Below are 14870 nucleotides of genomic sequence, written 5' to 3' on the forward strand. Positions count from 1 at the left end.
GTGTGTGTGTGTGTGTGTGTGTGTGTGTGTGTGTGCGCGTGCGTGTGTGCAGGTCTCTGATATACCAGCGCCGCTGGGTCAAACTGGATGCCGAATACCTGAGATACTTCGACACTGAGAAGGTGATTCTGATTGGTTAAAGTCACGTGTGTAGAATCAAACTCTTTGTGGCATGTGAAAAGACCTGCTGTTCTTCAGTGCTGAACGAATGCGTCTCACCGCACGCGTCCTTTAACATCTGCTGCTGATGGGACGATTAAACGCCTGTGTGTGTGTGTGTGTGTGTCTGTCAGTGTGTGTGTGTGTGTGAGAGAGAGAGAGAGAGAGAGAGAGTTCTTTCTTTATTTTAATTATCATATTATAATATTCATATTTTAATTATATTATTATTATTATTAATCAGTTATTTTTAATAAAAATGTTTATTATAAAATTATTTTATTTTATTAAATTATATTTTATTTATTATATTTTATTAAATTAGTTATTTAATATAAAAAAAAACAACAACACAAATACACACCAACATGCACACAACACGGTTACAAACTCACAAACAGAACTTTGTCTTTCTGGTGAAGAATAAACAAATAAAATATTAAATTTTTCATTTTATAAAGAATAATATAATATAATAATACTAATAACATTTAATGTTTAAATAAGTGTTTATTTTGATTGTTTTTATTTTTAATTACTATTATAATTAATTTATTTTATTTTTTATTTATTTTTTTAATTAATTAAAATAATTAATTACTTAAAATGATTTGGCCTAACAACACAAGACTGTGTCATTCTGGTAAAGAATGAACAAAATAAATTTACTATACTATATTTAAATAATAAATAATAATATTAATAACATTGAATATTTAAGTAAGTGTTTATTTTGATTGTTTTTATTTTAAATTGTTATTATAAAATTATGAATTTATAATTATTGTAATTATTACAAACTATGTCTTTCTGGTGAAGAATAATCAAAAACATGTCTTATTTTAATTTATTGTTATGATAATTAATTTTGTTTTTAATTTTTTCATGATTTAATGACTTGTTAGCTTTTCATCAACTCACAAAACCCCAGTTTGAGAAACCCTGCAGTAACAGTCAGAGTTAAACAAACACTCAAAGAGACCCGTGCTGGCAAAATGAGTCGCAATGAGCAAAAATGAGTTATTTTTATTTTCATATTCTCAATTAAAAGACCTTCAAAATGATGTATGATTTGTTGGAATCGAACAAAAAATGACTGTGTTATTATAAATAAGAACAGATGCAACAACAACAAAAAAAAACAGTAGAACAAACATAAGAAAGAATCATATAATGCATTACCTTTTTCATTTTACATTTAACAAAAGCATTCAAGAAAAACAAATAATCAAATGTAAAAATCCCTTTAGTGTATTCATTACAAATAAACTGATTATGAAAACTACAAAAGCAGTTAAATCGAGAACAGCGAGTGATTCTCTCTTTTCTTTTATTGTTAGATTAACATTAATGCGACAGACGGATGATATATTAATACCTACTGTAATACACAGATCTAATATAATGTTACACATCAGATGTTTTTCCCCAACAGTTGCCCAAACGTTCACTTAAGACCTAACAGATTATGTTTGCACGAATTCTTAAATACTGCAATTCTGTGTAGATGTGTATATTTATCGGGTGATAGTCACAGCGAGAAGCGAGCGGAGAAAAGATACTCCTCTCAGAAAACGTACAAATAAAGATACTTTTAGATGTTTAATTACTGTTTGGAGCATTAGGATCGCTAGACGAGGGCTTGATGAACTCATTTTTGTGAAAACCTCAAATTCAACTAAAATCGTAATTTTTCACTTTTTGTTGTGTGTAGCTCAAAATTAATAAAATTCACACTCATTTTGCCAGCACGGGACACATATATCATACATGCTAATATGATGGTGTGTGTAAACACAGCCACTTTCACGCTGTATGCTCAGTGAAATGACTGAAGTGTGTGTATCTGTGTGTGTGTGTGTGTGTATTTGTGTGTGTGTGTGTGTGTGTGTGTGTGCATGTGTGTGTGTGTTCACTGTGTGTGTGTGTGGATCTGTGTGAATGTGTGTGTGTGTGTATCAGTGGAGCGGAGCGAGTGGGTGACAGTGTTGAAGAGCTGTGTCGGAGCGTCTCGCGCACGCACCAGTCTGGATATGACCTTTAACCCCTGCGTGAGCTACGAGATGAAGGGTTACCTGGAGCTGCGCGGCCTGCGCTCCAAACTCTACACGGTGGTGTGTGCGGATAAAGTCTTCCTCTACAAAAACACAGAGGTAAACCCTCAATCTGTCTGTCTTCAGAAATAAAACTAACACTAGTCACACTACTGACTTTAATACAGACTTCAGTAGCATTAACAGCAGCTCACTCGACTTCAGAATGCTTTTATTGGATAGAAGGGATGGGCATTTTAAAATAATAATTCACTATTTTAAATAATAATTCAATCATATCTATATAATCCAGTGGGTTCAATAGCTAGGTGTGGGGGCAATAATATGCAAACAAAAAACACATGGTTTACATAAAATCTTTTATGTATTTATAATTTGAAAGCAAACACATTTTTGGAAAGGGACATCATACCTTTCAGAAAATATAATTTGCATCTTAATATTGCAATGAAAACATATTTAACAGTAATATATGTGTCCATGACAGGGTGGACATATCTTATGGTTTATGCTTTGAATAATGGCCCATCATTTTCTAAAAAAAAATGTGTGGGAGCTCAGCTAATATGTTTTTATAGTACTTAAGTGTCTACTATTTATGACATAAAGCGAATGGGAAATTAAGACCAAAATGTGTGAGTATTGCGAGGGTTGAGCTGCGCGGCCTGCGCTCTAAACTCTACACGGTGGTGTGTGCGGATAAAGTCTTCCTCTACAAAAACACAGAGGTAAACCCTCAATCTGTCTGTCTTCAGAAATAAAACTAACACTAGTCACACTACTGACTTTAATACAGACTTAAGTAGCATTAACAGCAGCTCACTCGACTTCAGAATGCTTTTATTGGATAGAAGGGATGGGCATTTTAAAATAATAATTCACTATTTTAAATAATAATTCAATCATATCTATATAATCCAGTGGGTTCAATAGCTAGGTGTGGGGGCAATAATATGCAAACAAAAAACACATGGTTTACATAAAATCTTTTATGTATTTATAATTTGAAAGCAAACACATTTTTGGAAAGGGACATCATACCTTTCAGAAAATATAATTTGCATCTTAATATTGCAATGAAAACATATTTAACAGTAATATATGTGTCCATGACAGGGTGGACATATCTTATGGTTTATGCTTTGAATAATGGCCCATCATTTTCTAAAAAAAAATGTGTGGGAGCTCAGCTAATATGTTTTTATAGTACTTAAGTGTCTACTATTTATGACATAAAGCGAATGGGAAATTAAGACCAAAATGTGTGAGTATTGCGAGGGTTGTAAGGCAGTCTATGGTGATATTGACCCATGTATGATTTAGGTACGCAACATTGCACAACCAAAATGTGTCAACACGATTGCAATGTGCTTTTATACAATAGTAGTTCAATAAACAAGAAGTTAGAATTAAGTGACTTACATTTTAGACACAGTATTGACTGTTTTTGCTCAATTTCGCTGATGAGAATAGTTCCACAGCAGAGCTGTTTTGTGTCTGCGAGCAACACAGTGGTGTTTCGTTACTGAATGAATCCACGTTTTTGAACGAATCAAGCAGGGTTTCCGCAGGGTCTTAAAAAGTCTTAATTTTAGTTGTATCAAATTTAAGGCCTTTAAAAAGTCTTAAATTGTACAAGAAAGTCTTAATTATGATTTCAAGAGGTCTTAAATTTGGGGACGGAAAGACCAGAATGGCGATATGGCTGAATGTGACGATTAAACTTCAAAAGGCTGTGATTTAATTGAATAAACACGAGTGCTGCACGCTAAAATCGACCCATGTTTTTACCCTGCAAACACGCAGAGCTTTAAATGTGAACTGGTGGATCGATAAGAAGACAATGCATTATAAAAATCTAAACAGAGTAGGGTGCGCGATATGTATGGTCTGCGATAATATCGTAATTGTAGTTTTAATGATGTGCGATTTGACATTATCGAGTATATCGCGAAAAGCAATTAAAACACACCTACAGAGTGCACGCATACATTACGTGATGAAGTCTAGTAAGTTAACATAGGTTAAACTAGTCCGCGTGCGCATTTAGAGTGCGTTCTTTCACTGCATGAATCAGTCTATTAAAATGCATTTAGAATGATATCATAATTCAAGATATGGGGGCAGAAAATGTATATATTTATATAATTTCATATAGTTAATATCACACGAAGAGTGCTGTTTTTTTCTCCAAAAGTCAACATGATTACAAATGTGATATTGATTTTATACAACAGTTCAATAAACAAGACGTTAATATTAAGAGACTTATGTTTTAGACACCATATTTCCAAAAATATAAAAAATCATTCCAAACACAGCCACAGCGCTGTTTTGTGTCTCTGAGCAACATGACGGCGTTTCGTTCCTGAATGAATCAACCGTTTAAATGATTCGGTTCAAACGCAATGCCTCACTTATTAACAGTGACTTGCTGCCACCTGCTGGCGGTTTTAATTTCACATTTAAAGTATCTTTTCATTTTTTAAAATGATTTCAAACATCAGTTTTCAATGTTTTATGTTTAAAATATCAAAACATTATTTATGCATTTGTAACTGCAGGTTAAAGTATTCCATGTCCCTCAGAGCTGCATTAAACAGTGTGTAAATACATCTAAATGCCACTTCTAACGCAGCTTCTGTGTTTCCTCTGCATTGCAAAGATACATTTAGTTGATACTGATTTAATTTGCTCGGTAACAGCCCAAATGCAAGAATTTGACTCAAAAGATGATGCACACCTTTAGAAAAAATGGCTTAAAGGTAAAAGTGCCCATAAAACTTGTTGGAAAAGATTAATTTCGGTAACAGCCCAAATGGAAGAATTTGACTCAAAAGATGATGCACACCTTTAGAAAAAATGGCTTAAAGGTAAAAGTGCCCATAAAACTTGTTGGAAAAGATTAATTTCTATCACTGCTGTGAACTGACCACAGAATATGAAGAATATAAAAAAAATTGAGGAGTCAGCTGTCCACGGTAGTCCTTAAGATATCAGCACAATAACATACTCCGCAAAATATCGTCTAATTATCGCTATCGATAAAATCCCAGATAATATCGAGATATCATTTTTTGTCATCATCGCACACCCCTAATTTATGTTATTTAATTTATATAGCAATTTATTCATAATAATTGTTTAAATTAATGTAATAATTAATACTTTTGACTCGTCCATTTTCTTAAAAATGTTTTAAAGGCTGAAATGTAAAGTTAATCATTTATAAAACTTGTTGTTTTTGTGAAAACTTGTATCTGAACTGTAAATTATGCTTTTTGAAGTAATTTTACAGTTTAATATGGTACTATAGACATTGCCCCACTCATATGGTATTAATTTTATTTGTGCGGGTCTTAAAAAAGGTCTTAAATTCAAGCTTAAAAATCCTGCAGAAACCCTGTCAAGTGAGTCAATGTTTCAGTAACCCATTCGTAAAGACAGAAGTTACTTTCCTCGTTTCTGAATGAATCGGCCATTTGAACGAATCTGTTGAATGAAGGACTAAATGACTCACTCATTCAAACAGTCATTTGACGCCACCTACTGGTTTGGTTTCATATTTAAAACTATCATTGCATTTTCCCCAACATTTCTTATTTGTATGTTTAAAAAATATTTAAAACATTAATCGTAGAAAATTCTCTATGCATTTGAAATTTTGCAGTGTAAATGCATTTATGGCACCTTGGCACCTTTGTAATGTTTAATAATTTTTTATTATGTGAAAAAAAATTTTGCATTTAAAAAAAGTGTAGATTTTTGTTTGTATATGTTGTCAATTATAGTTTTTAGAAAGAAAATCGAAAACGGCAAAAATCGATAACCGCAGGTCACACTTACAAAAAAAAAAGGAAAAGCTCTTTAATGGAGCGCTGAGGAATCAGATTCATTTCAGTGAATCAGTTCATTTAGACGACTAGTAAAACAGTGTTTTTTAGTAGCATTGATATACTCTTTATATTTCATTCATATTTTGCATTAGTTTTAGTTTTTCTGTTTTCATTTTAATTTTAGTGATTTTTTTTTGTAATTTACTTGTTTTTGCCATTTTTGTTACTTTTTTGATGTCTTTTTTTTAAATTAATTTTTAGTTTAGTTTATGTTATTTCAGCACATCAAGTTAAACTAAATGAAAATTAGAAATGTTGCCTTGGCTTAGCAATTATTGCATTTCAAGTTTTTTATGGTTGTAGTTTTAATTTTAGTTAACTACAATTACCATGAAGTGCAAATAAAATGATTAATTGATTCATTTCAGGCTGAGCTAAATGATCGCATTCATGCCGCCACGTCATCTTACATCTTTTGAGAAGCGAAAATGTATATACATGCTGTCTTTCATGCAAAACAATGATACTATAAATTAGGGTTTAATTATGAATTCAGTTTCTTGACATGACTGGACTGTTATAAAATTGCATTTTCTTTGATGTTTGTGTGTGTTAAACATGAGAGCTGTTACTTTTGTCTGATTGTATTGATCAATGTTATATTACATAATTTAAAACTGTATATGAATGTTTGTGTACATTTATAGTTTAGAAATGCTAGTAAAAAATGATAATCATAGTAATGTATAGAAATGTCCCCATTTACATAGCTAAATAAAGATGTTTGTTTCGTGTGTGTGTGTGTGTGTGTGTGTGTGTGTGTGTGTGTGTGTGTGTGTGTGTGTGTGTGTGTGTGTGTGTGTGTGTGTGTGTGTGTGTGTGTGTGTGTGTGTGTGTGTGTGTGTGTGTGTGTGTGTGTGTGTGTGTGTGTGTGTGTGTGTGTGTGTGTGTGTGTGTGTGTGTGTGTGTGTGTGTGTGTGTGTGTGTGTGTGTGTGTGTGTGTGTGTGTGTGTGTGTGTGTGTGTGTGTGTGTGTGTGTGTGTGTGTAGGATTATCGTCTGGGAATCGGCATCACCTCGATCGATATGAATGTTGGTAATGTGAAGGAAGTGGATCGGAGAGCGTTTGATCTGACCACACCGTACCGTATATTCAGGTGAGACTTTCACTTGTTCGTTCATTCAAATGACTCATTCATTCATTTGTTCATTCACATAAATTTATTCAACTGCTCAGATCCTGTTCAAGATTTCTTTTCGTCCGTCATGCATTCATTCATGTTTCTGTTGATCTTTTTTACGCTCTCTTCATCTATTTCATTCAAGACACTGTGAGTCATCCAGCAAGCTGAAATAACTGTGTGTGAGTTTGAATGTGATTGTGAGTGTGTGTGTGTGTGTGTGCGTGTGAGTGTGTGTGAGCGTGTGTGTGTGAGTGAGCGTGTGAATGTGAGTGAGTGTGAGCGTGTGAGTGAGTGTGAGCGTGTGAGTGAGTGTGAGCGTGTGAGTGAGTGTGAGCGTGTGAGTGAGTGTGAGCGTGTGAGTGAGTGTGAGCGTGTGAGTGAGTGTGAGCGTGTGAGTGAGTGTGAGCGTGTGAGTGAGTGTGAGCGTGTGAGTGAGTGTGAGCGTGTGAGTGAGTGTGAGCGTGTGAGTGAGTGTGAGCGTGTGAGTGAGTGTGAGCGTGTGAGTGAGTGTGAGCGTGTGAGTGAGTGTGAGCGTGTGAGTGAGTGTGAGCGTGTGAGTGAGTGTGAGCGTGTGAGTGAGTGTGAGCGTGTGAGTGAGTGTGAGCGTGTGAGTGAGTGTGAGCGTGTGAGTGAGTGTGAGCGTGTGAGTGAGTGTGAGCGTGTGAGTGAGTGTGAGCGTGTGAGTGAGTGTGAGCGTGTGAGTGAGTGTGAGCGTGTGAGTGAGTGTGAGCGTGTGAGTGAGTGTGAGCGTGTGAGTGAGTGTGAGCGTGTGAGTGAGTGTGAGCGTGTGAGTGAGTGTGAGCGTGTGAGTGAGTGTGAGCGTGTGAGTGAGTGTGAGCGTGTGTGAGTGAGTGTGTGAGTGTGTGTGTGTGTGTGTGAGAGTGTGTGTGAGAGTGTGTGTGTGAGTGAGAGTGAGTGTGAGTGAGTGAGTGAGAGAGAGAGAGTGTGTGTGTGAGTGAGAGTGTGTGTGTGTGAGAGTGAGTGAGAGAGTGTGTATGTGTGAGTGAGAGAGTGTGTGTGTGAGAGTGTGTGTGTGAGAGTGAGTGAGAGAGTGTGTGTGTGTGTGTGTTGTCTGGCTCCTTCTCTCACATCTGTTTTGTATATTTTCCTCCTTTGAGCTGCTCAGTGAATCTGAAGGTCATCTGTGTGAGAAATGCACGTTTAACTCGCTGGGTTTCAGTACAAAACCCCAGTGAAACCTGTTCACATATGGTCAAAATTAAACTACTAAAAAACTACTAAAAAACTAAAATATAAGTATTAGATGAAAAAGTGTTACTAAAAAAAAACAAACAAAACTAAAATTAAAACTAGTTTAAAATTAATGAAAGTTACTTAAATACTAAATATTACTAAAAGTAAAACTGAAGTAAAAATAAAGAATTAAAAATAAAAATAGAACAAAAACTAGCAAAAATCACAAAAGCACATAACAAAATTACTAAAATCTAATTGCAATTAAGTAGGGCTGTTAAATGAATAATCGCAATTAATCGCATACAAAATAAAAGTTTTAGTTTACATAATATATGTGTGTGTACTGTGTATATTTATTATGTATATATAAATACTAGGGGTGCTCCGATTGATCGGCTACCGATCACGTTGGGATGATTGATCGGCGGTCTCTAAAAAGGCCGATCTCAAGCTGATGACGCTGGAAGTAAAAATAAAGAATTAAAAATAAAAATAGAACAAAAACTAGCAAAAATCACAAAAGCACATAACAAAATTACTAAAATCTAATTGCAATTAAGTAGGGCTGTTAAATGAATAATCGCAATTAATCGCATACAAAATAAAAGTTTTAGTTTACATAATATATGTGTGTGTACTGTGTATATTTATTATGCATATGTGACCCTGGACCACAAAACCAGTCATATGGGTAAATTAAAAAATATATTACAATATATAATCTGAAAGCAGAATAAATAAGCTTTCCATTGATGTATGGTTTGTTAGGATAGGACAATATTTGGCCGAGATACAACTATTTGAAAATCTGTAATCTGAGGGTGCAAAAAAATCTAAATATTGAGAAAATCATCTTTAAAGTTGTCCAAATGAAGTTCTTAGCAATGCATATTACTAATCAAAAATTAAGTTTTGATATATTTACGGTAGGAAATTTACTAAATATCTTTATGGAACATGATCTTTACTTAATATCCTAATGATTTTTGGCATTGTTAATACTGCAGTGTTAAGAATGTTTGTGCAGATGTTGGAGAGCAGCGTAATGACGGGTCTGTGTCTGTAGTTTCGTAGCGGATACGGATCAGCTGAAGGATCAGTGGGTGGAGGCCATGCGCAACTCTATCGCAGAGGCCTTGTCCAATTACGAAGTGGCTGAGCGGATCTGGGCGGAGCCGTCCAATCAGATGTGTGCCGACTGCAGCGATGCCAAACCTGAGTGGGCCGCCATCAACCTGGCTGTGGTTTTCTGCAAGCGATGTGCAGGTAACGACCATTCACGACCAGCGACAGCTGACCGATCACGACCCGCGACAGCTGACCCATCATTACCCGCGACAGCTGACCGATCACGACCCGCGACAGCTGACCCATCACGACCCGCGACAGCTGACCGATCACGACCCGCGACAGCTGACCGATCACGACCCGCGACAGCTGACCCATCACGACCCGCGACAGCTGACCGATCACGACCCGCGACAGCTGACCCATCACGACCCGCGACAGCTGACCGATCACGACCCGCGACAGCTGACCCATCACGACCCGCGACAGCTGACCGATCACGACCCGCGACAGCTGACCCATCACGACCCGCGACAGCTGACCGATCACGACCCGCGACAGCTGACCCATCACGACCCGCGACAGCTGACCGATCACGACCCGCGACAGCTGACCCATCACGACCCGCGACAGCTGACCGATCACGACCCACGACAGCTGACCGATCACGACCCGCGACAGCTGACCCATCACGACCCGCGACAGCTGACCGATCACGACCCACGACAGCTGACCGATCACGACCCGCGACAGCTGACCCATCACGACCCGCGACAGCTGACCCATCACGACCCGCGACAGCTGACCCATCACGACCCGCGACAGCTGACCCATCACGACCCGCGACAGCTGACCCATCACGACCCGCGACAGCTGACCCATCACGACCCGCTACAGCTGACCGATCACGACCAGAGAAAGCTGACCGATCAGGACCTGCAACAGCTGAACGATCACGACCAGAGACAGCTGACCGATCAGGACCAGAGACAGCTGACCGATCACGACCAGAGACAGCTGACCGATCACAACCCGCTATGTTCTTTTTTTTGTTTGTTATTTTTGTTTTTTTATCACAATTTAAATTGCAATTGTAGTTTTTACCAGAGAATTACCATTTGATATTTTTTTTCCCCAAATGGTGCAGCCCTATTTCTGCAGCTGTCTGTGTGTTTGTCTGTGACAGGAGAGCATCGCGGTCTCGGTCCAAGCATATCTAAAGTACGCAGTCTCAAAATGGACAAGAAGGTCTGGAGCGAAGATCTCATCCAGGTGTGTTTAGTTTATGTGCGTGTTCTCTAGTTCTTGGCGTCCTTGCGCTCGTCTTCATCAGTCCTCTCCTCGTGTCCCAGCTGTTTCTCGCTCTAGGAAACGAACGAGCCAATCAGTTTTGGGCGGCGAACGTCCCGCCCAGCGAGGCCTTGACCCTGAACAGCAGCAGCGAGGAGCGACGTCGCTTCATCACCGCAAAATACCGTGAGGGCAAATACCGCCAATATCACCCGCTGTTCGGAAACAAGAGAGAACTCAATAACGTGAGTCAGCGTGAACACAAAACACTCCACACTAAACCACTAGTGTAATGATATGTGACCCTGGAGCACAAAACCAGTCATAAGGGACATATTTCATCATCCCTTATCTGAAAACTGAATAAATAAGCTTTCCCTTGATGTATGGTTTGTTAGGATAGGACAATATTTGGCTGAGATACAACTATTTGAAAATCTGGAATCTGAGGGTGCAAAAAAATCTAAATATTGAGAAAATCATCTTTAAAGTTGTCCAAATTAAGTTCTTAGCAATGCATATTACTAATCAAAAATTAAGTTTTAATATATTTATGGTAGGAAATTTACAAAATATCTTCATGGAACATGATCTTTACTTAATATCCTAATGATTTTTGGCATAAAAGAAAAATGTATAATTTTGACCCATACAATGTATTGTTGGCTATTGCTACAAATATACCCCAGCGACTTAAGACTGCTTTTATGCTCCCGGGTCACATATAGACTACAAACAATAAAATGTGTCTTTTATGCTCCCGGGTCACATATAGACTGTAGTCGAGATATAAGACACATTTTATTGTTTGTGAGTTAAATCAAAGCTGTGAAGGACAGAATTACAGTCCATTCAGTGGGTTTGTTCTGTTTTAATGCGAGACACTACTGGCAAAACCATTGCTTTTTCATGCATTGGTCAATTTTGGGATTTTGGTCTATTTTATAACCTGTTGTTTCAGACTAGTGGAAAGAAAACATCAAAAATACACTTTTAAGTGTTCTTTTTATTCCACTGTCTGTAGATTTCAATTCCAGTTTCATCAGCCTAAGAGTTTGTTTCTCCACTTCAGCAGCACTGATTTATACAACATTTTATTCCTGAAAACATGGCAAAAATTTATTTATTTTCAATAATTTGTTTGATAAAAAGAGTAGTGATTAGAAGAGAAATCCAAAATTGGAAAACTGGCTTTATTCAACATGCATACTTAAACATAACATCTCTCTAAAAATATTTGCAATTCTTAATGTAATCAGTCAGCTAGAGAAGTATGATGACATCTGTTACTTTTTTATCCATTTTCCCCGTTTTTTTTGTCTCGCCTTAAGCTCCCGTGTCTTATTTTCACAACATGTGTTTTCCAGAGTTTTGTCACCATTTATTATTTTGTAAAGAAGACATTTTCAGCATTGCATATTTTCAGTCCAGACACCTCTTCACAACACCTTTTTCATTCATAAAAAAATTACATTTGGCATCAGTCCTGTCTAAAAGTGTTTCTGGTCCAGCTGCGACGTGATAAACATCAGAAGATAAAAGCGCTCTGTACTGTGTGACTATGAGACATGATGAGCAATGGATGTGTGCTGCTTACTACTTATTGCACAATGCATACTAATGAGGAGGTCCCACTCATTGCTATCCAGTACAGCACTATATAAATTGATGCATAGATTATTATAATTTTAAAATGCTTTGTGAAATGGTATGCAGTGTTAAACGCTTCAAACCGCAGTATGCTGCTACTTTAGAATGTTGCATGTTTAAATTCCATTCAGTTTCCATTTTCAGAATCCAGTGTGAGTGTGTGTGAGTGTGTGTGTGTGAGCGTGCGTGTGTGTGTGTGTGTCTGTGCGTGAATGTGTGCGTGTGTGTGAGAGTGTGTGTGTGTGTGTATGTGAGTGTGAGTGTGTGTGTGTGTGTGTGTGTGTGTGTGTTTGTTTGTGTATGTGTGTGTGTGTGTGTGTGTGTGTGTGTGTGTGTGTGTGTGTGTGTGTGTGTGTGTGTGGGCTTGTGACATAAGGGAATTTGTATGAGTGTTTGATGTACTGATATCAACCAGTTAATGTGGGATTTACGGTTAGTGTGGGACTTTATCTAGTATCATCAGCATTGTGTCTGAGATGAACACTGATGTGTGTGTGTGAAGTTCTGATGAGATGATTCATTTGTACGAACACAAAAAAACACACACACACACACACACACACACACACACACAGGAAGCTTTCACTGCAGTCTACCAAAACAACACAAAACGAATCACAGCGTGATGTGATCTGCTTCCTAAAAAACACACACACACACACACACACACAGGAAGCTTTCACTGCAGTCTACCAAAACAACACAAAACGAATCACAGCGTGATGTGATCTGCTTCCTAAAAAACACACACACACACACACACACACACACACACTCATGAGCTCCCAGGATTCCTCTGTGCTGTTTCAGTGGGAAGAGAAGAAACGGACAAAGAGTCCATTCACTCACATAGAGAGAGAGAGAGAGACGGATGAGAGAGACGGGTGATGACAGACAGACAGATGCAGCAGAATGAATCCTCTGACATGTGATCTTTAACAGCATTATGATGCATCATACTGGCCACCATGAGTGACCTTTGACCCTTTCCCATAGTTCTGCATCACTGGTTTATCTGCAGGAATCAGATTGTGTATTAGACATCAACCTGCGACCAATACAGTATCAGAATGATTTGATCAAAAAAAGTTTTTTCCTCCCTTTAAAATATGATGTATTGATATTATTGTAATCTTGTTCTTGAAAGAAACCTGAATCTCTTTCCTTTGTTTTGAATCATTCCTGCATCTCAGGAATCAGACTGAAGGAGAGAGAGACAGTGTCAGGTTCGTTGAGCAGACTGTGCTTAAGCCCCACCCCCAGTGCAGTCTGGCCCCGCCCACTCAGCTATAGGCTCCGCCCACACGGCTCCTCTGCTCTCATTCTCTCATTCTGTCGTTCGGTCGGCCGTGATTCACATCAGCGTGTGTTTGTGCGGCTCTGCACTGCGCTTATACATCTCTCTCACACACACACACACACACACTCACAGGTCGAGGGCTTACCTTTGAACTTTCAACCTCGTGCCAATCAGCTGGGTGAGTTGTTGCAGTATTTTCTGTCATTGTTGTTTAAAATGTGTCAGGTTGTCTCAAGTGTGATAGAGTGCTTGTGTGTGTACTAAGTGTGTGTTTTTTTTTTACATCTGTGTGTAAGTGTTTTTTCAGTGAGTGTGTTATAAGAGTCTGTTTTTAAGTGTTTGTGTGTGTGTGTTTTAAGTCTGTTTTCAGTCAGTTTTTTCAGTCTGTTTTAAGTGTGTGTATATTTTAAGTTAATGTTGTAAGAGTGTGTTTTAAGTGTGTGCATGTTTTAAATGTGTTTTTTAACTCTGTGTTTGTTTAAGTGTATTTTAAGTATGTGTTTTAAGTGTTTGCATTTGTTTTGAGCATTTTTAAAAAAAGCGTGTGTGTGTGTTTTAAGTGTGTTTTTTAAATGTGTATGTTTTAAGTGAGTGTGTGTGTGTGTGTTTTTAGTGTGTTATTTAATTGTGCATGTTTTGTGTGTGTGTGTGTGTGTGTGTTTGGCCGATTGAAGGTTTTCTGCAACTTTCACATGATGTTAGTATTACTGGAAGACACACACATTACATTAGACACACATGTGCTGTGCTCTGTGTGTGTGTGTGTGTGTGTGTGTGTGTGTGTGTGTGTGTATTTTGCTGCAAGACTAAGGAATGCCAAGACAGACCCACCCAACAATATACAGAGTTCGAGAATGAGCAGGAGACCACGAATTTGTGTCTCTCTTCACGTTCTTTGTGTAGCAGCAGTTTTACCTTCCTCAATGGACGGCTTTGTGTGTCTCTCTCACAAAAACACACACACACAGAGGCTGATTTACTAATTTCCCAATGAATGAGTGTGTTTCTTTACTGTGTTAATGTTATGCTGGTATGTGTGTGTTTGTATTGTGTTCATGTGTGTTCCAGTATGATGTCGTGTGTGTGTGTGTGTGTGTGTGTGTGTGTGTGTGTGTGTGTGAGGAATTTCTCTC

The 14870-nt window shown here is 37.8% G+C and overlaps 1 protein-coding gene across 1 annotated transcript in view; it reads left to right on the forward strand.

Annotated features, from left to right (window-relative positions):
* Positions 1 to 14870, forward strand: part of LOC107679439 (arf-GAP with Rho-GAP domain, ANK repeat and PH domain-containing protein 1-like) — a gene marked incomplete at its 3' end in the record, with an annotated part of 52661 nt that overhangs the window by 19477 nt on the left and 18314 nt on the right. The window contains exons 6-11 of the mRNA XM_016474983.1: positions 53 to 135; positions 2122 to 2312; positions 7099 to 7205; positions 9496 to 9695; positions 10684 to 10769; positions 10850 to 11042. Coding sequence (XP_016330469.1) covers positions 53 to 135; positions 2122 to 2312; positions 7099 to 7205; positions 9496 to 9695; positions 10684 to 10769; positions 10850 to 11042 — 860 coding nt within the window. The remainder of the gene's footprint in view (positions 1 to 52; positions 136 to 2121; positions 2313 to 7098; positions 7206 to 9495; positions 9696 to 10683; positions 10770 to 10849; positions 11043 to 14870) is intronic.

The sequence above is a fragment of the Sinocyclocheilus anshuiensis genome, unplaced genomic scaffold (assembly GCF_001515605.1).
Source record: "Sinocyclocheilus anshuiensis isolate Anshui unplaced genomic scaffold, SAMN03320099.WGS_v1.1 scaffold1101, whole genome shotgun sequence".
Lineage (NCBI taxonomy): Eukaryota > Metazoa > Chordata > Actinopteri > Cypriniformes > Cyprinidae > Sinocyclocheilus > Sinocyclocheilus anshuiensis.